This window comes from Chrysemys picta, chromosome 11 (assembly GCF_011386835.1).
Source record: "Chrysemys picta bellii isolate R12L10 chromosome 11, ASM1138683v2, whole genome shotgun sequence".
NCBI classification, from domain to species: domain Eukaryota; kingdom Metazoa; phylum Chordata; order Testudines; family Emydidae; genus Chrysemys; species Chrysemys picta.
The window spans coordinates 59343860-59367943 of NC_088801.1; the positions used below are offsets into that span (position 1 = coordinate 59343860).

The following is a 24084-nucleotide window of genomic DNA, read 5'->3' on the forward strand; positions in this document are numbered from 1 at the left end:
GCTGCAGTAGGTTATTGAAAGTGACATTGTTTCTTATGAAGTTAATTGGAGTACTGAAAAGCTTTTCTAAATTCAGATAGCTGGTTCAGCTTGTGTTCCAGTATACCCAACAACCATATTACTAATTGTCACCCACAGTAAAGGCTTTAGGATGGAAACCTTTCCTGAGGATCATAGGAGGTCTGCAGGAGATTGGCTTTCCACTTTCAGAGCTCTGCAGAAACCGAGCTTTACAATAAATTCTGCAGGTTGGCAGCGATAGTATCAGGGGAACTCTATAGGATTTCAAGATCTGTGGAAGTGCTGGTGAAGTGGGAGTATTAAAGATTTAAAGCTGTGTTTAAAGTTACTGCATCTCTTCAACCTCTCTCCTGCTGGTCCTGCAAGCTGGTGGAGTTCTTAAATTATGCAGGGCTTTGCCCTCACCCCAAGCTGGATTGAATGGGCGTGGAGAAAGCCATGCAAAGGTAAAATACTTCACGGACCTCCAGAGGTAGCTGTGTCCTGAAGTAGTCTGAGGTTCTAGGAGCTCCTCAGACACTCTGTCATGTAGACTTAGAGCACGCAAATTTTAAAAAAATCCATGAGACAGCCTTCTGACTTGTCCTTTAACTATTCAGTGTATTCCTTTTTTCCTTCCATTCCCTCTGCCTGGCCTGTTCTTTCCCACAGTGTCCATTCTAGTTATTATGATCAACTAAAGTTTTCAGGTTTTTGGGGCAGGCATGATGTACATGTGTGGATTGCAATTATATATTCTTCAAATATAAAAAATGCTATGTGAACAGTTAGGGTTGCCAAGGCACAATGCTGTAAAACTCAAAACCATAAAATACAGGAAATGTAGTTTAAAGCCATGTCCCTTCATAAATCACCTTATCCCTTATGAACACCCACAGACACTCTCAAACAATACTTCAACACTTTTACCAGCGGTAAAAACCTGAAGTTGAACTAAACTCTAAGATTATTACAGAAGACAAGGTATTTGTCCGGAGTTAATAGTGTTCAGTTATGCTTTTTTCTCCATTAATTTGTTAATATTAGATACATACCTTAAATGAGTGTAGTTAAACACAATGTGTGATTGGAAACTTCTACAATATTGTATTTTATGGTTTTACCATTACAATTTGATTTTCATTTACAGTTGCTTTCCAGTAATTGAGTTCTCCTTAGCTCCAGGGAATAATTTTGATACAGGCCATTAGAGGCCTCTGCACAGGGCTTAGACTCTTGGATTGGCAACCTCTTACAAAGGGATGGTGTGGCTTATGCCAAGGCATTTCCATGCAGGAAATGTTAGCTGCGCCCTGTGTGACTATGGAACTTGTAGTTGTACAGTGTATAAATTGGAACTTGATTATAATTTGGGGAAAGCTAAAGATACTGTGTTATAAGATTAAGCAAATAACTGCTAAAATAGGATTATAAAAAAAGTGAAAATCCATTTTGGATTGTTAACACTCTCCCTTCCCTGGTGCTTTAATCTGCTATTGCAAACCATTTAGCTATTTTTCTTTGTCAGTGAATGTTTGTGTGAGGGAACGTCAGTCATGCACAGTTACGGTGAGATAATCGTATGTTTAATGTGTGAGAAGAGGTTTTTCACTCCTGGTAAACCTGATCCGTTACCAATCTATCCAATATAGAATTTCTAACTTACCCTCAGTATCTGTTTGTTACACACTTGTCCTTTTATTTTGCACTGTGATAATATATTGTTAAAATCAGTAGATGTGTATTATAAAAGAAACAAAGGAGGAAGAGGGAAATCCACAGAAGTAGATTAGTTTTTACTTTCTATACCAATGCCTTAGTTCAGTCACAGCTGAATGTTTTTAAATAAAAGTCAAATCTTCTTGTAAATACTGAATCATTAGACCATGTTTGGAGAACTTTTGTTACAGTCTCACAATACAGACTCTTTAGAAATAATTACTGTGAAAATTTCCATCATCTTTCTTATTGCGTAAAATGGTAGAAATCAGATATGGGAAAAAAACATTAGGTCAGCTGGTCTAGTCCTCTGCCAGTGAAGGTTTGTTTTTTACGGTATGCTACTTTCCGAAGCCCCGGCAATGGCTTTGGCAGAGGGTGACTGACCCTTTAAGAGGTAATGGGTCCCACCCCACCTGTGACACAGTCAGCCTTCCTCCTGAGGTGGGGAAAATTAATGTAGCCACATAACAGGAAAGTTATGTGGTTAAATCAGCTCATGCCTGGAGATAAAAGAGAACACTACAGAGAGGTAAAGTGGAGGAGAGGAGGCCAGCCTACTTTGCCTGTTTAGGGAGAAGGGACAGAGTTGAGAAGGGACAGCTTGGAGAAGCTGAGTGAAGGTCACAGCTGGTTGGAGTTACCCCACACAGATCCCAGAAGGAGGGACTCCTTACCTAAAGAGGGAAACCTAGGTAAGTTAGCAGCCCAGACCCTCTAGAAGAAGGGTTGTGGGACTCCTGACTCAAGGAGCAGAAATATACCTGAAATATTACAAACAGACCCCAGAAAGAAAACTATGGGATCTCTGAATCAAAGGGAAGAACGGTTGGACTTGAGGGATGAAGGAACAGTGTGCTATGTTGTAAGAAACTCAATAAATGAGACCCCATCTAGGGGTATCTTACTTTAAGTATTCTGGTCTGGGAGTGAGATTTTACAAGAGGCAGATGAGGGAGCTAAGGGCAGTACATCTGCAGGGCTGCATTATGCCCCAAGGGGGTGCCCTGAAATGGCCCTCTGGCTCAAGTTTATTTAAAATGACTTGAGAAGAATTATGTACCAGAAATACCTTTTTCCGATTTATCTCTGTTAATAAAATGCAAGTTACAATTTCTTGACTTGTTTATTTAGCTTTCTTATAAGAAAATGGGATTAGGGGTAAAAAATTTAAAAGACCCAATTTCAAAGGTGATTTAGGCACTTAGCCGATATCTTGTTGACTTATAATGAGACTTAGGCTTCTAAGTGCATATGTCATTTTTGAAAAAATGGGACCTAGGCTTCTAAGTCACTTAGGCACTTATGAAAATGTTATCCTTGCTATCAGTGCTATATGAATGCAACACTATACTAAAATATGTGCAATTTGGAGCATGAAAAATCAGGTGTTACAGTGTGATTTCTCCCCAACCCCCTTTTGAATATCAAGACTAATCTGAACTTTTATTTAAAAAAAAAATTGCTATAACCCTTTTTGCTGTGAATATATTTTTGAAAATGTAAACTGTTAATTAGTGTTATATTCTCATGGTTATCTTTCTTAAAGATCCTGTGGCATAGGCGCCGACTCCGTGGGAAAAAATGATGGGTGCTGAGCATCTCCCCTATTAAAACCTCCCACTCCCTCCCAGCGCCTCCCATCCACCGCAATCAGCTGTTTTGTGTCATGCAGGAGGCCCTGAGGGAGCGGGGGAAGGAGCGAGAATGCAGTATGCTCAAGGGAGGGGTGGAGTGGTGGCAGGCGGGGGTGTGGAGCCTTGGGGGAAGGGATGGAGTGGGAAAGTTGGCACCTGTGTTGTTACAGCTACTCAGGGCCGGCCTTCTGTAAAACCCATACACAGTTCCCTTGATTTTTAAGAGGTCACCCCAAACCAGTTCACAGCTGTGCTTGGTGCCACGTGAGTTGTCACTGGTGGCACCATGGTTGCTTCAAGTTCTCTTCCAGTCAGCTCCTGCATTTCAATACCTGAAAAAGCCTCTGGCCTTGGAGTGGTGGAAAGTGCAGAGGAGTGAGAGGCAACCTGGTGTACCAGATTAGCCACAGGATTGAGGTCAAGGGAGACACATGGATTCTGATCATTGCATGAATGCTGACACACTCTGTAGCCTGAGGGAAGTCATTTAACCTTTGTTTCTCTGTCTAGAAAAAAAAGAAATAACCCCATCTCACAGGGTTAATGTAGTGATTAAAGTGTGTAAAGTTCCATGTGTACCTAATTCCCCTCTAACACTTCTATGAAGTTACTTCTGATTCTCACCAATGTGAGAGGAGAATCAGATTCTGTAGATGCTAACATTCACCAGACTGGACACACATCTCTCCTGTAGCTATGGTTTTAAGCTCTGTCTAGTTGCTTATTGGCAGAATTGTTGAAAAACTTGTTTAAATGTTGGTAACTATGCATGGACCCTAGTGCAAGTAGCTGACTTCCATTTCTACATTAGGACCCAAGAATTTTTCTTCTTCCACTCTGTTTTTTAATATAAAAATGATCAGTTAAGTTTGGGAGGGAGATGGGCAAAAAGAATTTCAAAACACTTGATATCCCCCACATCAAATCCTTATGCTGGCCTTTAGCAATATGCACACAGAGGACAGGAACTGATTGAATTTGAGGGAGAAAGTAAGGCCTTGTCTAGACAAAGTGTGTGACAATTTGTGGTGTAAATCTACAGCACACTAGCGTGCCGCACACTAGCTGTCCATATGGACCCTGCTGCCTCTCACTAGAAGTTCTCTGGTGCACTTTAACTAGTCCTGTTTCAAAGCAGAGTAGATTAAAGTGCACTAGGGAACTTTTAATGTGCAGTAGCAGGGTCCATAGGGACAGTTTGTATGTGGCACACTAGTGTGCTGTGGATTTATACCCCAGCTGGCTGTGCACTAACTAGTCATATAGATAAGCCCTAGGTGATGGTAGACTCTCTCACCCCTCCCTCCCAGTCCAACAAAGATACCAAGGCTAGATTCAATGTAGTATAAAACAACTGCAAAAACATTGGCTATAGAATAAAGGAAAAAGAGCATTTTATTTTACTTAGTTTAAGTGCATATCTGAGTCTGTTCTTATGCTGTGTGCTCGTAACTCAGGGCTGGCCCTGGTGTTCTGCCTGTTGAGGCAGAAAAGGTTTTCAGGCCCCTGCCAGAATCTCTCCTTCACCCAGCAGCTGAAAAACAAAATTATAAAACAGCCGCATGGAAAAGAAGTGAGATGCCCCTCTGGAAGTGGACAGTAACCACCCTTCTCATCTGCCCCTAAAAACATCCCTGACATAGCTCCTGCTGCTGTTCATTGATTGTGCAATGCAGGAGCATCGTGCAAAGGGGCTTGATCATCTATCAGCCCTGGGATTAGGAAAAAGAAGAGATCCTGAACACAGCAGTCCAAGGACATTCTGTACCTAGAGTTGACATACAAAAAGGATAGCAAAAGCCAGCCAAACAAACAACCCCTATAAACCAGCTGATGAAAGGTAAGTTAAATAGCAATGTTGCATTGAAAATAATAGGACAAGTTAAATTATAGCAAGCTAAATTATATAAATAGGTTACTGTAGGTTCAGAAGTGGTGAATAAGGCCACAGATAGCTAGGAAAATGAAATATTCAAGGCTTCTACAGCTTTGGAAGCCACATGTATTATTTATTTAATTCAGACCTACATTTGCCTTAAATTTGTAATACAGAGTCTTAAATTATTAATTCCCTCTTTTAAAATCTGGTAAATTAAGTATTATTGGAGTATTTAGTGTTACAAATTTTAAAACAATTGTCAACAACGATATTCAAATACTATGGATTTACAGTGGACTGAACAGACCACACACAAATGTGTTCATAAGATGAACACTGAAATAGAACACAGGAAGTTTGAAAAAGGAAGTAAACAGACTTCTGTGTCAAATCAACAACAAACATTTAAGTTGTGTAGGAAAAGAAAGTAAAATGGAAGCAGGTAGTGTTAAGGAAAAAAAAATATGATACTAAAAAATTGGGGTAGTAAGATGATGCCAAAGTTAGCAATTTGAATGGGATTCACAAAAAGTACAGACAAAAGTAATTTTTTAAATTTGATAACCAATACATATTTTGTTCTGTAGGAAAATTTGGGTTGGCTGGCTCATCAGGAGATGTGGACTACAGTTTGTTAGTACAGTTTGTCAGCTGCTAACACAATAATTTTGTGTAGAAATCCAGTCACTCTGTGTGCCTCGAGTGTTGTTTCACAGTGTGACCACTCTTACTTGAGCTAGGCTAACTTTTGAGAGACATTAACTCAAGTGTATATAGATAACTTTAGTTAATTCTACAGTGAAGACATAGCCAAAGATATAATAACTTTTTGCTTCTTGACAAATCCATATTGCACCATTTAGCTGTTCTTCACCTGAAAGTATCAGAGGGGTAGCCGTGTTAGTCTGAATCTGAAAAAGCAACAGAGGGTCCTGTGGCACCTTTGAGACTAACAGAAGTATTGGGAGCATAAGCTTTCGTGGGTAAGAACCTCACTTCTTCAGACCCTCTGTTGCTTTTCACCTGAAAGTAGTTGCCCATTGATATTTCAAAAAGCAACTGAGATATCAGTGCACAGAAATCTTGTTTTCCAAAAAGGCTAGCCTTTCTATCAGTGCTGATAATGCAGTCTGCACACTGCGCTGCCTTCGAGAGGGGTAGAACACAGACTTCTAACTAATCACTTTCTTAAAGATGGGTATGAGAATGTGAAGGACTAAAATGTATCCAGGTTCAGAAAACAACAGAGGCATGTATCTTCTAGGGTTCGATGCTATTTTAGTTCAGCAGTATCTTGTAATGAAGTTAAATGATTTAAAGCTGTCTGCATTCTCAGTCGCTTCATCATTTTGAAATCGAGATTGGTACTGCCAATCATTGCAGTTTTGGCACTGGTTTGGATTCACAGGATGGCTTTGTGTAATTGCCAAGTATTTGAAGCTGCTACTTTGCAAAGTGAAAGCAGAATAAATCCAAATAACTTTCATTAATATAAATTTGTAGTATTTGGGACATGAACTAATGTGAATGAAATATTCCCAATGACCTTCATATTAAATATGAACTCTCACATTTTTGGTATACTGCAATATGCAAGCCATATTAAAATATAAATCAGAACTCAAACAACTTTCACATTTGTTTCTCCCCTTGTGTTAAAAGGCAGGAAAGGTTTATAATTTTCTAAACACTTTCTTCTCCACTACTCTGACCCTTTGGAGTTTCCTGTTTATTTAATCTTTTTTTAAGTCCAATTCTCTTCCACAGTAGGATTCTTGGGGCTTGTCATCACTACTAGCTAAATTGGCGCTGTTGCGATTGATGCAGCGGGTATCAATTTAGCAGGTCTAGAGAAGACATAAGTCGATGGCAGAACGCTCTCCCTTCAACTTCAGTACTCCTCCCCCCCGAGAGCCACAAGCTATATCGACGGGAGAGCATCTCCCATTGACATAGTTCGACTTACAGTGGTGTCTACTCCATCCTAAGCTACTTCAACTTAAGTTACATAACTTATGTAACTTAACTAGTGTAACTTAGATCGACTTACCTTGTTAGTGTAGACCAGACCTTATACAGTTGATTGTTTTTCTGGTAAAACAGGGTTAGCTTCCTTTGGAATCTTTCTGCAGTGCTCCTAAAACTGCCAAGGTTTATCCTCCTGGAAGCTGGGCTAGAGGTGAGGAATGAAAAATTTCTAATTTTTGGACTCTTTCCCATGCTTCATATCACATTGTGCTATTAATGGCATCCTGTTAGGCAAGGTTTTGCGTCAATTTAAAGTGCAACAACATTTAAGATAACTAGTAATTTAAGGTTTTTCACCATAAATCAATATTTCAGATAGTCTTTGTCTAAAATATTATTTCTTTGCTGGAGACAATACATTTTCAGAGAGGATTAGCCTGTAATAAGAATCCTGATGAATTTACATTTGGTGCTAATACAGTGAAACCTACAAGCATGCGTGAGAGGAAACAAGTGGTTACTAAAATGCATTCTTTTCTGTTGAGCAATAAAATGTGCTGTACAAAATAAAATATGACACAGGATTCTAAGTGATGATTCTTGAAATAATTTGTTTCGTACATTAAATGTCAAAATAATATCAACAGTTTAATGAGTAAACTTAGTTGTGTACTAGTATGTGTTACTTTAGTCACATGTGCCCCTTTAACAACTAGTGGTATAAAGATGCATACTGCTACTTGGTGCTTCCAATGAGGTGAAAGTGTCTTCATAATGTTCCCAAAACAGATTCATGCCTTAATGACACAAAAGCACCCCAAAATAGCATATGCACTGCAAAGGGGGACAACTTTTACCATTCTGGGCTTTCTAAATTTAAAATCTTATTAATTAAAGAGGCAAGTCATTTTGGACCAAAAATGTAATCTGCTTTCAAATTGTTGCAATCTAGTGGGGATTCCAAGAGAGATAGATAGTGGGAGTTATATAGAGGCAGAGAGACTATTTTTGGAGAGCTCCTATCACAAACAACCATATCTTCTTCCTTTGCTATTCTGCATGCTCTTTCCCCACCTCCTTCTACTTGTCCCATTATAAATATAACTAGTTGTATCAGTAAATAGGTATAACATTTTGATCATTTGTGTTATTGTCAACTACCAACATGTAGCAATTCTGCCCTATAATGTTGTTTGCAAGTTTTTGTTTTCTTTTAATTTTCATTTCTGACTTTCACACGTGGTTGCAATATCAAAAATCCTTTCCCCTGAGATTACTCTCCTGCAACCACAAATGTTGATTGCAGCCTAACAGAAATAAGAATAGAATCTCAGCCTGACTAACTGAAATAAGAATAGAATATTTGAAGTGTAGCAGTGTCAACACTGGAATCCTTAGTCTTCCTTTTCCCCTCCCTTAGGAGTGAATGCAGCACACAGTATTGAATAGACAGGAAGAGAGGACATGTTGATCAAATACTAATGCAATTGACTTCCTGTGGTATTAATGAAAACATGACTCATGTTTTAAGTATTTTAAGTTGGATTCTTGTAAAATAACTTCCGATATTGCTATTTTAACTTAAAAAAAAAAGTCACATACATATGGTTGGTTGGTATAGTACAAAATAATTGCAGAGAACGTTAATGTGTCAGAGCATGTCCTGACATGGATGAGTCTGAAATCCCTATCAAATTAGCTTTAGTAAGCAGACAACAGACACAATTTAAATGTTTATCTTCTCCATCCAGAAACATTGAAACTGGAATAATGATAAATATTCAAATAGCAAAATATGACAAGATGTTCCTGCGTCCTGGTCTGACACAAACATCCAGCATAGTCATGAAGGTGTCTGTTGGTGAACGTTTGAAAATGCCAGTAAATTAAAATTTATTTCAGAAAGTGTTAAGTGTCTAAACTTTCTGGTTCCAAAGTGCAGGAATCCCTAAGTTGTGGGAGACCATCCTCAGCTTTGTCCACCAAAGGGGTTAAAAAGTTTAGAAAATCCCCAGTGTAGGTTTTTGGCTTCCTTGATTGGATCCAGACCTAAGGTACCAGTCACAATGAATCCACATCAATAATTTATAACCAAGCATGAATGCTTGGCCTCACAGGTGTCGGTCTCTGTTGAAAGAGTCAGTCCTTGACAGCATAGTTCTAGATATCTGGTACTTCTGGTTCCTCTTAAAGAAATGCAAAAGCATATCCATAAGGCTCTGGTTTTGGAAGTCACTGTCACAGCAAAGAGTGACATTGAAGACTGAGGCAATAGTACAGATCTTCACCCTCCCTGACATCCAAAGCTGCTGTTTCCGTGCTTGAAACCTCTTCGCAAGTCTGATAAGGGTCCTGATACTTCCTTGGAGCCAGTGGTTGCTGCTGGATCCATGGTTAACATGGTGGCCAGATTCAGTATGTCGAGCTCCTGGAACACACTCATTTGAATCAGTTGTTGGATCTGGGAGCCTCTCAAGCAGCCCTGGGTATGTTTTATCCTCAGTGCTTAAAGATAGAGAAAAGAAATGGAAGGCAATGGGCTCAGTTCCTTCTTCTCTGGGAAAGAAAAGGGAAAAAAAAAAAAGGGCTAAATCACTTTCCTTGTCTACACAAACTTCCTGGAAATGCATGAATCTCCCCCTAGAACTCCTATTGGTTTCTCAGGGAAATGTCTCAACTCTTTTGGATTTCTGCTTCACCAAGCCATTCTTGTCGTCCTTGGAAACCTCATTGGGTCAGGCCTCAAATACATGCTCTGGATTTGGAATCAGGCCACGACCGACACAACAGGCTACGACAGATCAAGGAACCCTGGGAGCATTTGAGACTTCATTCCAACCTTTCTGATGGCAAGCTTACCTTCTCTCACACAGGGTTTATGATGGAGAATTCCTTACAGGTGAAGACGACTTCTGCCTCCTGCTAGTGTGTGTGTGTGGGGCACAATATAAAGGGGGTGGACGTGTGACCACCCCATGTGTCTCCTCTGGGAAGAACTTCCAGCCTCACCTCCCTGGGCCAGGGCAGCCAATCCTGCTGGCTCCTGAGGGACTGGGGCCACAGGAATGGGGAACACATGCCTCGGGGCCTGACCTGCTCCCTCCTGAGCATAGGCCAGGGAACCCCCAGCACCTTCCCCAATGACACCCTCCTGCCATGCCCGGCCCGGGGACCATCACACTCTTCCCACCCCACCAGAGTTACTGTACTCTGTTCTTCTCCCACTATGCTCCCCTCTCCCCCAAGCACGTTTGGTCCCTCTCCCTGGCAGCCGGGGCCAGGTGAAGAGCAGAACGGAGCTGCTTCTCACGCGGCTGAAGGTGCCTGCTCTGGATCTCTGTCAGTACAGTGTGGCGGCTGCTTGCGAGAGCCCCACTAGGGAGGTGGCAGTGGCCCACTCCCTTTGCTCCCCACAGGGGTCAAGCGAGCCGGAAATGTGCCGGAGAGTAGTGGGGGCTCTGGCTGGCTTGGCCCCTGTCCCGGGCAGCTGGGCCCGGGAGGGGATGGGCTGCTGCCATCTTGTCAACCCTTCCTTGGGTCTCATCAAATGCACCCCACAGATGTCAGCCCTCAGTTCTTCACCTCTCTTGGGGTGGATTCTGCAATTCTCCCATTCTTAGATCAGGACGTGAGTTACAGCCCCCTGGGTACCAACCATGACTACTTCAGCAGGTCCAACTAGCGTTTGGATCCTGCTGTTGACTTCTGTTCAGGAGCTATGATAGTAGTTAATACACAGTGACCACACAGCTTCTTCAAACTGTATTATTTCGTATTAACACCAGGATTACAGCATTCAGAGACATGCATTAAAAATTACACAAAAAGAGACCTGGATCTTACCTGGCCTTTCAGCAGCTCCAGGCTTAGATGCCTAGGCCCATTTTAGAGACAGACTGCCTGCGTACAGCTCCTTTTTTTCTCCCAGTTTCTGTGTTAGCCTTCCTATATGCTGAACAATTGTTCCTGGTAGGAAGAGAAGGGGGGAGACCTTTTAATTGGTCAGGATCTTTTGGTCTTTAGCATCTCCCACTAATTGTTCCCCAGGGGTCTCTTAGTTGCTTTGAAGGTGTACCCATGACAGTCTTATCTCAGTCCTAACTTCAATTTCCTGCCTAGGCCAGCCCTGTCTGACTTAATCCTTTGAATTCAAGGAGGCAGCAATACAAAACTGAACAGGGAAACCAAGTCACACATAATATTAATAAGACTAGTACTGATACCTCCCAGTTCATCACACCTAGTCAAAACAGGCACTCATTCCTCTACCACTATTTATTGGTATTGCCAGTGCTTGTAGTTGCTTTTTATTCCCCAGAATGCTATTTGTAGAGGAGAATATATTTCCTTTTTAGACAGAAAGCTCTTTAGTGCAGGGACTGTCGTTTACTATGTTTGTACAGTGCCAAGCACAATGAAGGCCCCACCTAGCTGAGACTAAGTACTACCACAACGCAAATAAAAATATTATTTAAACTTCTGAGTAGAAAGCAAACATAATAGCCTTTCAATCATTTAAACCACTCTAGCAGTTTTTCTGGATTTACTTCATGTAAATTAGCCTCTTCCTTAAACTAGCCACAATGAATGAATTCTTTTATAAGGAAACAAAGTCTGGGTGGCTTCATTGTCAGTAAAGGCTAATTATTAAAGGTCCCATGTAGCAGCAACTTGGGAAGGTAGCAAAAACCTTTTTCACATGTGATCCTAGCTGTATTCAGCTACCACATGCAACTAATTTTAAAGTCTGCAGGGTTTCCCTAGGAGAAGATGATAAAATTTCTCAAGGATGCATGATTTCTTCCCCTTCCCTCTTGAAAGTCATACATTTCAGTGTTTCTGTGATAATTCTCAGATTTTACTTTTCAACAAGGAAATTAGCTTCAGTTTGGGAATGATAGTATTGTACCATCTTTTCATACATTTGTTTCCTTGGCCAGTCCCATGTCACGGAGCAGAGAATGCAGGACAGCTGAGTATTCCAGGCGTGAAGCATTTGTTCCTGTGAATAAAACTACTGCATGTGACTGGCAAGTACTTCTTAGGGCAGCATATGCTAGTCGATAATATAGGACCTTTTTGTCTTCAGCAATGTGACTGACTATCCTCATTTGAAAAGAAAAGGATATATATGAAATACTAGATAGCCAACTGAATTTTCAGGCTCATACTACTGTTTGGCATATTCACATTATAGTAAACTCCACTTAGTTTAAGTGTGATATGTCCCTTGTAGAACTCTAATTAGGGACTTGTAGTGTAGCTGAACACTGTATTATAGGTGAGGCTGGTAGGCCTGCCAGTTTTTCAGGTTGTCCATTTCCCATTATAAGACCCTATTTTCAGTTGCTTATAACTTTGCCAAACTTTAACTTTTTGAGCTGAAATTTTCCATGATGGTTGTCTGCTTTGGGCTGGATTTTTTTAAAAAACAAACATATCAGTTCAGCTGTTTCCAAGACAAGGCTAGTGAAAATATGTTGTTTCCCCCATATTAAAAAAAATATTTGAGAAGTTCTAAGATCCCCATTCATCAGAGAAGAGACTTCAGATTTGGCAAGGGGCGTTAGCTTTTGTGTAAGGGATGTAACATTTGCTTTTCCCATGAAAATCTGCTCCAATTTGGCTAACTTCTAAACTTGTGAAAAATTGCAGTTCACACATTCAGTAAAGACTAATAAAACATTATCAGCTAAATTCTCTGAAGATTCTGTCCACACTGTGTACACTCCAGCCCAGGCCCGAGCAGGACTTCCCCTACAGTTGTAACTCTGGGCTGCTGTGAGCAGACCAGGCCCCGGTACTGAGGGCAAAGAGCCTGTGTTTCCTGTGCTCTTAAAGGCGCACACACACTTGCCAAAGCTGCATGAAGGAGGAAGCTGTCTAATTCAAATTCACATGGGACAAGAGCCAGACCTGCAAGAGGAGGGAGAGTAGATTGAGACAAGGAGCTGGACAGGCAAGACTGGAACTGGCTGGGAAAGGGGATGAACTTGGGATCTCAAAGTAGGAAATGGAGACTAGGAGCCAGTATGTGAGAGGGAGACTGAGGTTGGATGAGGAGCCAAGGGCTGGTTGAGCAAGACTTCTGGGACTGGGAGCTAGGGACAGAGACTGGGACTGGTTGGGCATGGAAACTGGAAGACAGAGGAAGAGACAGGGACTAGATGAGCCAGGAGATTAGCAGCTGGAGGGAGGAGACTGGGATTGGCTGGGAAAAGAGACTGGAACTGGGAGATGTTGGGTGGGGGGTGAGGGATTGAGATTGGATGAGAAGCTGGGGGGAGACTAGGACTGAGTGGCTAAAGAGACAGACTGAGTACCAGTGGGGTAGAGGGAAAGAGATGAGGTGGAGAAGGGGGAGACAGATCTGACAAGGAGCTGGAGCATGGGGAAGGTTTGGGACAAGGAGCCATAGAGGGAGGTTGGCTGGTGAGCCTGGAGATGGAACGGGGATGGTGAACCTGTGTGAGGGTGGAGCAGGTGGAGGTTGGGATGATGGGGAGAGTCAGGAGCCAGGAGGAGAGGAACTGGGACTGGCTGGGCAAGGAGACTGAAATGGAGAGTCTGAAGGAGTGAGAATAAGATTCGGATGGGGAGTTTAGAGGAGTGAGACTACGACTTGCTGGGCAAGGAGACTGGAACTGGAATGAGAAGCTTGAGAAGTGGAGATCAGGACTGGCTGGGTGTGGAGAATGGGACTGGGATGAGAAGCTAGGTTAGGGAAGAGAGAGAACTGGGACAGGAACAGTTTGGAAGATGAGGTAGAAAGGGATCAAGCTTGGGGGGAAATGGGCAGAAGACACTGTGCCCACTAGACACACATCCTTACAGAGCCTAGAATGGGCCCAAGAAAAATTCCTGAGTCTCCCTATTCTGCTGTTGTCAGCAGAGATCTGTGAAGCCTCCTGGCAAAGTATCCTATCCCCCTCTACTGCTGGTCTACATAGAGGACGACAGCCTCCTACTACTATCAGTTACTCAGCTTAAGTCTGCGTGGTGTATCTAAAGGTTCTCACCCTGCTGATGATCCGTGTGGTTGTCAGTACAATATAACACGATGGATTTTCTGTATTTTCAATTTTTTTTTAAACCTATAACATTATATACAAAAATAACCTAATGCTAAAAAGAACATTATTAAGGTTCCCAAGTCAAGCCCTTAAGTTAGGAAATGCTAAAATTTAAGGCTGCCTGTGCAACGTTAATTTGGCCCCCTTGTATGTATGCATTATGATACAATCTTTTGTTATATTTTCATATCCTACTTTTTCCCACAGGACCCCTTTCTGATTCAGTGCACAGGGTTGACCTGATCTTGGGGTGACTTAGGCTCTTGTAGGTGGTCACTAGTTGTGTGTTCCTCATTTTCTGGTGCTTGATGTGACAGGGTGCCTGGGGAGGGCCACACTGAGAGTGCCATCCTCAGGGTAGATTGTAAGAAATAGGACAGACAATCCCCAAATCTGGTGGGTTGCTCTATAATTAGATTCACCAAACCCATAATGAAACAGCGTCTGCAGTACCACACTGGTTAATCAGAAGTGAAAACAGACCCCTTTAGATATTCCAGCCCTTGCCCTCTCATCCAGGCAACACAATCTAATATAGTGAGAGATTATTGAAAACCCATTTTACCATATGTGAGGTTCTTTCTAATCGTAAAAGATCAGACACGCGTCCTTGGGTCAGTATGAATCTCAGATCTTACCCAAATATCATGCTGCCAGTCAATCCTTAGTAAACTAACTAAAGATTTATTAAGAAAAGAAAAGAGTTATAAGAACATGTCCATCTAGGTGTCCATCTAGCCCAGTATCCTGTCTTCCGACAGTGGTCAGTGCCAGGTGTCCCAGAGGGAATGAACAGAACAGGTAATCATTAAGTGATCCATCCCCCTATTGCTCATTCCCAGTTTATGGCAAACAGAGGCTAGGGACACCATTCCTGCCCATCCTGGCTAATAGCTATTGATGGGGCTATTGTCCATGAATTTATCTAGTTCTTTTTTGAACCCTGTTATGGTCTTGGCCTTCACAACATCCTCTGGCAAAGAGTTCCACAGGTTGACTGTGTGTTGTGTGAAGAAATACTTCCTTTTATTTGTTTTAAACCTGCTGCCTATTAATTTCATTTGGTGACCCCCTAGTTCTTGTGTTATGAGAAATAGTAAACAACACTTCCTTATCTACTTTCTCTACACCAGTCATGATTTTATAGACCTCAATCATATCTCCCCTTAGTTGTCTCTTTTCCAAGCTGAAAAGTCCCAATCTTATCAGGGCCGCCGCGGGGGTGGGGGGGCAAGTGGGGCAATTTGCCCCAGGTCCTGGCCCGGTGGCGGTCTGGGTCTTCGGCGGCAGGGGGTCCTTCAGTGCTGCCAAAGACACGGAGCAACTGAAGGCCTCCCCCCGCCCCCCCGCTGCCGAAGACCCGGACCGCCATCGGTGAGTACAAGCGCCGCGGCTCCCCCGCTTTGCCCCAGGCTCCCTGATCCTCTGGGCGGTCCTGAATCTTAATCTCTCCTCATACGGAAGCCATTCCATACCCCCTAATCATTTTTGTTACCCTTTTCTGAACCTTTTCCAATTCATCTTTTTTTTTTTTTTTGAGATGGGGCGACCACATCTGCACACAGTATTCAAGATGTGTGATAAATGATTAATAGATCATATACATAAATATGATTGCGAAGTCCTTATATCAGTTTTGTAGCAGTGACGGAATAAACTGCTGGCTTGTAAAGTCTCTCTGGTAACTTCCAAACGATTGGAAGGTTCTCAGTCCATAGTTCAAGATTCTCCTTTTAGTTGTAAATCCACAGTCCAGAGAATTAGAGCAGGGAAGAGGCAACATGGAGATGCCTCAAGGTTATATCCTTTTGCCATATGCATGGAAATTTACTGACCCAAGATGGAGTCCAGAGTCACATGAGCATATCACATGCTCCTACATATTCTGCTGAATCACAGGAGGTGGACATTGGCTCCTTGGTGTCTGAGGCATCCTCAGGAAGAGCTATCTGGATGGGATGAGTTTCTTCAATGGCCCATTGTAAGAGTGGAGTGTCCTTGGTAGGCCATCAACACATAGAATTTACTAGATAGCTCTCTGAGGGGTGTCACCCAGGAACACACCACAGGTTTAAGATGCAAGTACATAGCCAATATTCATAACTTCAGGTACAAAGATGATACATGCATATAAACAAAATAATCATATTTAGCAACTCATAACTTTTCCATTGACACTTTACATGATATACTTTGTACAGGATTTGTTGCAATTGTATAACAGTGGTAGCAAGAATGATACAAATGGTCATCTTTCATATATATATATAGCATTACACTTGACTTGAGACACAGGGGTCTTACTTGCAGAAGTGCGGAGCAGTCCCAGATGCAGCTGCCATCAGTGGGAACTGTGCTTTGAACATAAAGTGCTATATAACACTAAATCCTCTGAAAATGTAGTCCAAGGCGTCTCATATTGAACACCTAAAATTAGTGTGTACTCTGACCCTAATGTCTCCGTGCTTCAGTTCCCCATCTGTAAAATGGGGATAATATCTCACCTCCAATGTTCCCTCTAATTTTTTACATCCATGTGTGGAATTAATTTTGTTATGTGCACAATTATGGAGATGATGAGTGGCGAGGTTGGGGCCGAGAGGTTTGGAGTGTGGAAGGGGGCTCAGGGCTGGGGCAGAGTGTTGGGCTGTGTGGGGGTGGGGTGAGGGCTTGGGTTGGGGGTGCAGGCTCTTGGGTGGGGCTGGGGATGAGGGGTTTGGGGTGCCAGGAGGAGGCTCAGGGCTAGGGTAGAGGGTTGAGATGTGGGGGGATGAGGGCTCTGGGTTGGGGCCGGAGATGAGGGATTTGGGGTGCGGGAGGGGGCTTAGGACTAGGGTAGGGGATTGGGGTGTGAAGGGGTGAGGGCTTTGGCTGGGGGTGCGGGCTCTGGGGTGAGGCTGGGGATGAGGAATTTGGGGTGCAGGCTGCCCCAGGGCTGCAGCGGGGAGAGAGGACTCCCTCGAGCCCTCTCGCAGCAGCAGCCCAGGGCCGGGGGAGAGGCACCTCTCCTCGCTTGTGTGGCCCTTGATAGCTGCGCAGCTTAGATGGAACTTAGCTCACCTCACAGGGTGCTGTGAAAATAAATAAATTAATGTTTGTGAAGCACTCGGATACTATAGTGATGAGCACCATAAGAAAGCCAGTGAGGAAAATAATTCTTCATAGTAGGATTTGAATAAGGTGCAGTAAATAAGATCTGGGGTCGCACAGTGAACAATGAGCAGAAAACAAACATTGAGTAGCTGCTCATTAAGAGAGCATCATCCATCAGGAGCACAGAATGAGGGCAGGGGTTCTGTTTAAATAGTATGTTGTTTTGTAATTAAAGATCGTATAATAATACATATGCAGAAGGGGGTCAATTTAATGTTGCACAGATAACCTTAAAACAGACATTTCCGAACCTTTGAGTGCTTGATTTTGCAACCTTATTATTGATATTGCAACTTTAATGTTGTTTTTGTGTGTAATGTAATATTCATAGATACCACAGAGTGTTTCTGGGATTATTATTTATAGGCAAGTTTGCTTAGCAGTCTACCTTTATATGGGGTTCTCAGGATAAGGAATATCTTGAGTTTTTGACCCCTTAGTGCCTATTTATGGTTTTATAATTAAGAGTAGTTTATTTCCAGTTCTGGAAATTTTATTTAATCTTGTTGCTACCAAACAGTTATAAACACTTTTGGGTTGGTTATAATATGGGAATGTTATTGCAGTATTAATCAAATTTTCATAAAGACATACATCTTTGTGGGACAGCAAAATAAATGCATTTAATAATTTACAGTTTTATGTTCTACAATTTAATGATTTTTTTTTTAAAGTTCAGAGTTAATTATCCCAAAAGGTCACTTGTCTATTAAACAATGCATCCTGTTAGTAGTAATCACTTCCTGGAATTGAAGGAGCCAAGATTACAGCTGCTTACATGTAGATGTGTACTGCAAATTCTTCACAGGAAATTATCTTTGCTACGGAGCATAGTGTAGACCAGTATCATGGTAGTGTGTTTGAATTCATGTGTCCACGTTCCCATGCATCAACTTTAGTGTGTCCTTTTCACAAAATTACTTTCAAAGAAAAGTATGTTGGTGGTGTAAAAAGTATGTTCATTGTGAAAATTGGAACTAATTTAGATACTTTGCACTTGTTGACTTTCAACTGAGGTCCTCCTTAAAGATATTTGTTGTTCTGTTACTAATGAAAGTATGATATAGGCTTAGTATCATGAACTATGTCTTTATGAAAGTGATGATGATATAAATAGAAAAAAGTACAAAAATCCTGTGGATAAAATCTTTGAATTCTTAGATATTCAAATATTTTAAAGTTTGTTGATCTTTTAATATTAACGCTAAAAGGAATATATATACTCAGAGAAGGCTAATGATAATTATCTAAGATTAAGAGATAATTTGGCATAGGATCAAGGTATTCATTTTCATCCTCTTTTACTGGATTTTTAAAATATCCTACTGTGAATCCCACAGGGGAGGATTGTGCATGTGCTGCTGCTCCTGTCAGCGTTTGTCTTCCCAGAAGCATTGGACAGGATCATATCATTTTCACTCTGCTGAAATGCTCTTTCTTGGCACTCTTTGCTAAATGTGGTATGCAGAGGCAGCAATAGGTGTGATGCTGGGGAGAAGAAAGTGGTCCCAATGGAATAGATTTGTGGAAGAGCAGAGACAAAAAGAAAATGGAATGGGCGATTCCATAGGCGGCACGTGATTCTTTCATTTGGGATGGCTGGGCATGAGCCCTGGAAGCTCCCTAAAAGTGTGTGTGGGGGCGGGCACTGGTGCCTGGACCATGACCCCAGCTCCTGCTCCACCCTTGCTCGGCCTCCTCCCCCCAAAGCCCCTCCCGTGCTCTGCCTCAAGGCCCTGCTCCTGCTTGGCCTCTTGCCCTGAGGCCCTACCCTCACTCTACCTCTTCCTGGCCTTACTCCCCCAAGGCGGAGAGGAGTGAGCGGCGGGTGGCAGGGAGCCTCTGGGGGAAATGGCGAAGCAAGGGCGGAGTGAGGGCAGGTCAACGGTCTGGGCGCCAGTGGCCCCCCACTTCTCACAAGCTTCCAGCAGCAGTGCTCCAAAGGTGGCAGGCCAGCACGCCTCCAAAGGGAGGCACGCTGCATCCGGCATTTCTTGACCATTTGGGGAGGCTTAGCCTCCTATGCCCGCCACCCGTCGGTGATGCATACACAATATTGGACTGGACTGGTAGTCCAGTGGGAGCCCATCAGCGTTCAGCTTGATTTAGCTCCTGATGCCAAAAGGATCTGGAAGTAATTAAATGATAATACACTTAGCACTGGCAAAAGGATGTGTACCATGTCGCTACCGAGCAATCATAATAGGTAGGCTGGAGAAGCCTCCCAACTGATGCACACTGTGCATTGGAATAATTTGTATTCCGTATCTGTAAAGTTTCAGAAATCTACATTTTTTTAATGCACTTAGTCATGTTTTTTTGTTGTTATCCTATTAACCTTGGAGTAGACCTTAGCTTTGTTTGTGACTGCGGGATTACAGGTTAAAGGATAGATGTTCATATGCCGAGAACAAAATACTCTTGAATGTTGGCTTTTGAAAGACCTAAATCACCCTTTCTATGCTAGACCTAGTGGGCTGATTATGATGTATGCATATATGCAGACATTTTTATGAAAAATTGGTTACAATCTAGAAATTGATTTTCCTGTTTTCTTTTCTTCCCAAGCTACCCAGAGTGAGGAGCGGCTGTGTGCATTTAAGGACGCATATCAACAGGACCATGGAACCAATGAGAATCAAATCTCTCAGGAGAATGGCACAATTTTATGTGTGAAAGGCACCAGCTGCTATGGACTTTGGGAAAAAACACGAGAAGGAGACATACATCTTGTAAAACAAGGTAAGTAACAGTTAAGCTTTGCTAATCCTTTTGTGTAGAAGTAACCTGTTGGTATGAAGGCTTTAATTTGCAAGGCTTTTTTTGCTAAACAATTAGATAAATCTTGTTCTTCTTCTTCTGAAACTTACTGTATGGCAGTTTATTAAGTGTGAACAGAAAGTTCCTTTTGAAAAAAGAAAAGTGTTTTGAAAGACTAATAGGTACATTTTCAGTGCATAGTTCAAGGCAAATTAGGCATAAAACACCTTTTTACCCTGCAAGTCAAGATTAAAGCTGCTTTCCTGGGTGAATTGTAGTACATTTCCTAAGTTGGCAATATGTCTGATAGAGAGTAAACTTCTCTTTAATCAGAGATGTTCATTTTACATTAACTGTATGTGTTTGATTATGAAGGACTCTATACATGAATATAATAAATATGTCACAAAATTATAATTTTCTCAAAAATACTTCCACTAATCAACCAATCTTGCTCACTAGAGAATTGGTATTTAGTGATCAAGGATGTTAAGAGAGTCATAGCTACAGTAAAAGTCATATTTACTCTGAGCAAATGCCATTTAATCCAGGTGTAGAACTTTTAGGCCATTTCTAAGTCATTTTTCAGCAGAGACTGATAATCACATCTGATAACCACACTGTAGTAGTTTAGGGAAGTGTGTAAATATCACTGGGAACCAGGTAAAAACACCACATATATTTTTCTTGTAACCTAACTCAAACTGTGTTCCCAATCTCCAGAGCTGAAAGGCTAGAACATTAATTTAATCTTTCACTTAGACTATCTCTGATTCTCTTTAATCAGTAGTTAGAGGTATCTGAATGGTACTTTAATCCATTCTGGATGTAGAAAATGTTCTTTTCCACAAAATTTAATATATTTAGAGGAAATGATTGGGGCTTGATCCACTTCTGCTGGCAACATAGCTGCAGATTACAATCATTTGCATGATAGGGCAACTATGCTTTGGGGTCTGCACCTCAAGGATATTTGCTCTTTTGTCCTCTAGAGTTTCTACGAGGGAGAACAGTTTTAAATTGTGGCCAGCGTACCTCCTGGGCAACACTGGGTTACTGTAGATCTCCTGGAACGTGTGATGATTGTGGGTGACTCATACTATTGAATGGCCTTCTCCAGGGAGACTTTCCATTGCAAGGGGGCTATATGCACTGGATTAATCCAGTCGAAGGTAGCATAACAGAGGGATGATTTGAACACTTCATATTTAAAGACACAGTGTGCAGTGTCCCAGTCAGTTACTCTTATTATTTTAATCATGTTTTTTTAAATATATTTGGGGGGCGGGTTTAATTAGGGGTAGCGGTTGGATAAGGGATAATGGCAGGAATGGGGGAGTTAGTAAACCTAAAAATAAGAGCATAGGAAAAGGAATTAAGGGGAAGAAGGTTGGGAACAGTGGTGAAGGGAAAGTGATGGGGAATATTCCAGTAAATTATTAAAGCTGTTAAAGAAGACAAAGCTACATTTGGAAGGGCTTTCAAATTAAAGACAAGAAACTTTTTCTTGTAGTGCTGGTGGAACTCAGAGTGAGGTAATGTGGTCAGAGCAGCAAGCCAGAATGATAATCTTAACAGCAGCATTTTGAATGGATTCGATGAGACAAGTTTGCTTTAATGAATACCAGAGAGGAAGAACTTGCATTTGTCAAGACACAAGATCAGAATAGACAGAATTTTATAGATATTACATAAGAATAATCTGCAGGATTTAGACATGGCCTGACTTTATGACTTTAGAGAGAAGGTCAAGACAAAGATGACATCCAGATTGTGGGTCCAAGTGACTAAGAGGATGGTACTGTTGCCTGTGGTGTCAGAAATGTAGGAAAAAGGGAGGATCTGCGGGGGAAAGATCAAGTGCTCTGTTTTGGCCATGTTGAGTTTACGGTGACAGCTGGATACCTGTGAGGAGATGTCAGAAAGATAGGTAAAGATGTGGGTTTTGATGAATGGGAGAACAGGTGAATTTGTGAGTCATTAGTCTGAAGGTGGTAGCTCAGTGGTTCTAAAACTTTTGTACTGGTGAACCCTTTCACATAGCAGGCCTCTGAGTGTGACCCCCTCCTTATAAATTTTAAACACTTTTTTATATATTTAACACTATTTTAAATGCTGGAGGCAAGCAGGGTTTGGGGTGGAAGCTGACAGCTCTTGACCCCCCATATAATAACCCTGCGACCCCCTGTGGGGTCCCGACCCCAAGTTTGAGAACCCCCGTGGTAGCTGAAGTCTTGCAAGCATATAAGATTAACCTACTCATCTGTGGAAGGAAAGAAAGAAGAGGTCCAAGGATGGAGCCATGTAGGAACCCCACTGAAAGTTAGACTGGGGGATAAGAAGGATCCACCAAATGAAACAGTGAAAATATGGTTTGAGAGGGTAGGAGAAGAGCTAGAAGAGGGAGGATGGAATTACAAAAGTTGAGTGAGGACAAGATTTCAAGGAGAAGTGCATGTTCGAAGGTGTCAAAGGCATAGATCTAAGAGAGGAAGATGGAGTACTGGCCCTGAAATCTGGCCAGAAAGAGATCACTGGAGATTTTGGGTAGAGCAGTTTCAATGAAGCATAGAGGGTGGATGCTAGATTTGGGGAGTGTCTAGGATGGAACTGCAGAAGAGGAACTCCAGATTACAGTTGTAGATGGCACATAGGACGTATTTGGAGATGAAGGGAGGAAGAGAGGCTAGGTGATTAGTTTTAAGAGTGTGGGGAGCCCAAGGTTGTTTGTTTTAAGATGGGGGAAACTAAAGTAGGCTTATACTGGAACAAGAGAAGCCTGATGAGAGTGAGAGGTTGAGGAGGAAAAAAATAGTTAATTAATTATATTTATTAATTATATTTAGTATATAAAAATGTAAACACTGGTGCAAAATCAATTTTGGTACCATTTGGTACCATTTCACTTCCTTCCTTTTGCAGGATGCTGGTCTCACATAGGAGACCAACAGGAGTGTCAGTATGAGGAGTGTATAGTAACAACCACCCCTTCCTTGATTCAGAATGGAACGTATCGCTTCTGCTGCTGCAGCACTGACTTGTGTAATGTCAACTTCACTGAAAACTTTCCTCCTCCTGACCCAACTGATACAACACTTTTCAGTAAGTCAAAACTCCTAGACCTACATGATTTCATGCTTTAAGTATAATTAATTTGAGAAAGACTTATTTTTCATGCTACTATGGAGTATTGATAGAAACCTAAAGCTATACTGTGCTGCTTTTGTTGTTGTTGTTAAATTAAAGTACATTGGCACTTCACTGCTGCTTTTATTCTTTCACAGAGGTCATACATTATCTTGCTTTGTACTTTCAAATCATTTAGGTCCTGTACACGCTGGGATTGGAACTATGCAATCTCTATAAGAACGTTCAAATATGGCTGTTGCTTAAAGAATTCTAGCGTGGTTTTCTGCCTCTTGTGGTCAGGGGTTATTTTCCGGTGCATGCAAGCCAAATGGTACCTTAGACTGTCCCCTTGGGTTGTCTGTCATGGGGTTATTTGTCAAAAAGACACTGTCCATTCTAATCAGGGAAACCATGGTAGAATCCCATTAGCAACAATTATATATAAATATGGTTATAACTAGCACCCTTCTGATCCCACTGTGAAAAGAGCATTTTAGATTCTGTATACAGTGTATTGTAAAGTTGTACACTGTAGTGCCCAAACACTTAAAGCACAGTATGGTTTGGTCAGAGTATATGGGGTCAAAATGTGTTCCTTGATCATAGTACAGTCTTGGATTTTGTAGGGCTGTAGTAAACTTCAGGAACGTGATTAAAACACATTCAGAATCTACATAGCAGTACTGTACCACCTTGATAAGCATATTGGGGTACTACAGTGTTGTAAACAGACTGCCCAATATAGTAACTTTATATACTGTGAAGA

At 41.8% G+C, this 24084-nt stretch overlaps 1 protein-coding gene across 3 annotated transcripts in view; it reads left to right on the forward strand.

Annotated features, from left to right (window-relative positions):
- The window catches only part of BMPR2 (bone morphogenetic protein receptor type 2), a 170790-nt gene that overhangs the window by 77303 nt on the left and 69403 nt on the right, over window positions 1-24084 (forward strand). For 2 of the 3 annotated variants that reach the window (XM_005306225.5, XM_065560952.1), the window contains exons 2-3: window positions 19998-20171; window positions 23112-23291. In XM_005306225.5, coding sequence (XP_005306282.2) covers window positions 19998-20171; window positions 23112-23291 — 354 coding nt within the window. The remainder of the gene's footprint in view (window positions 1-19997; window positions 20172-23111; window positions 23292-24084) is intronic. The other variant, XM_042851746.2, reaches the window with a different exon arrangement.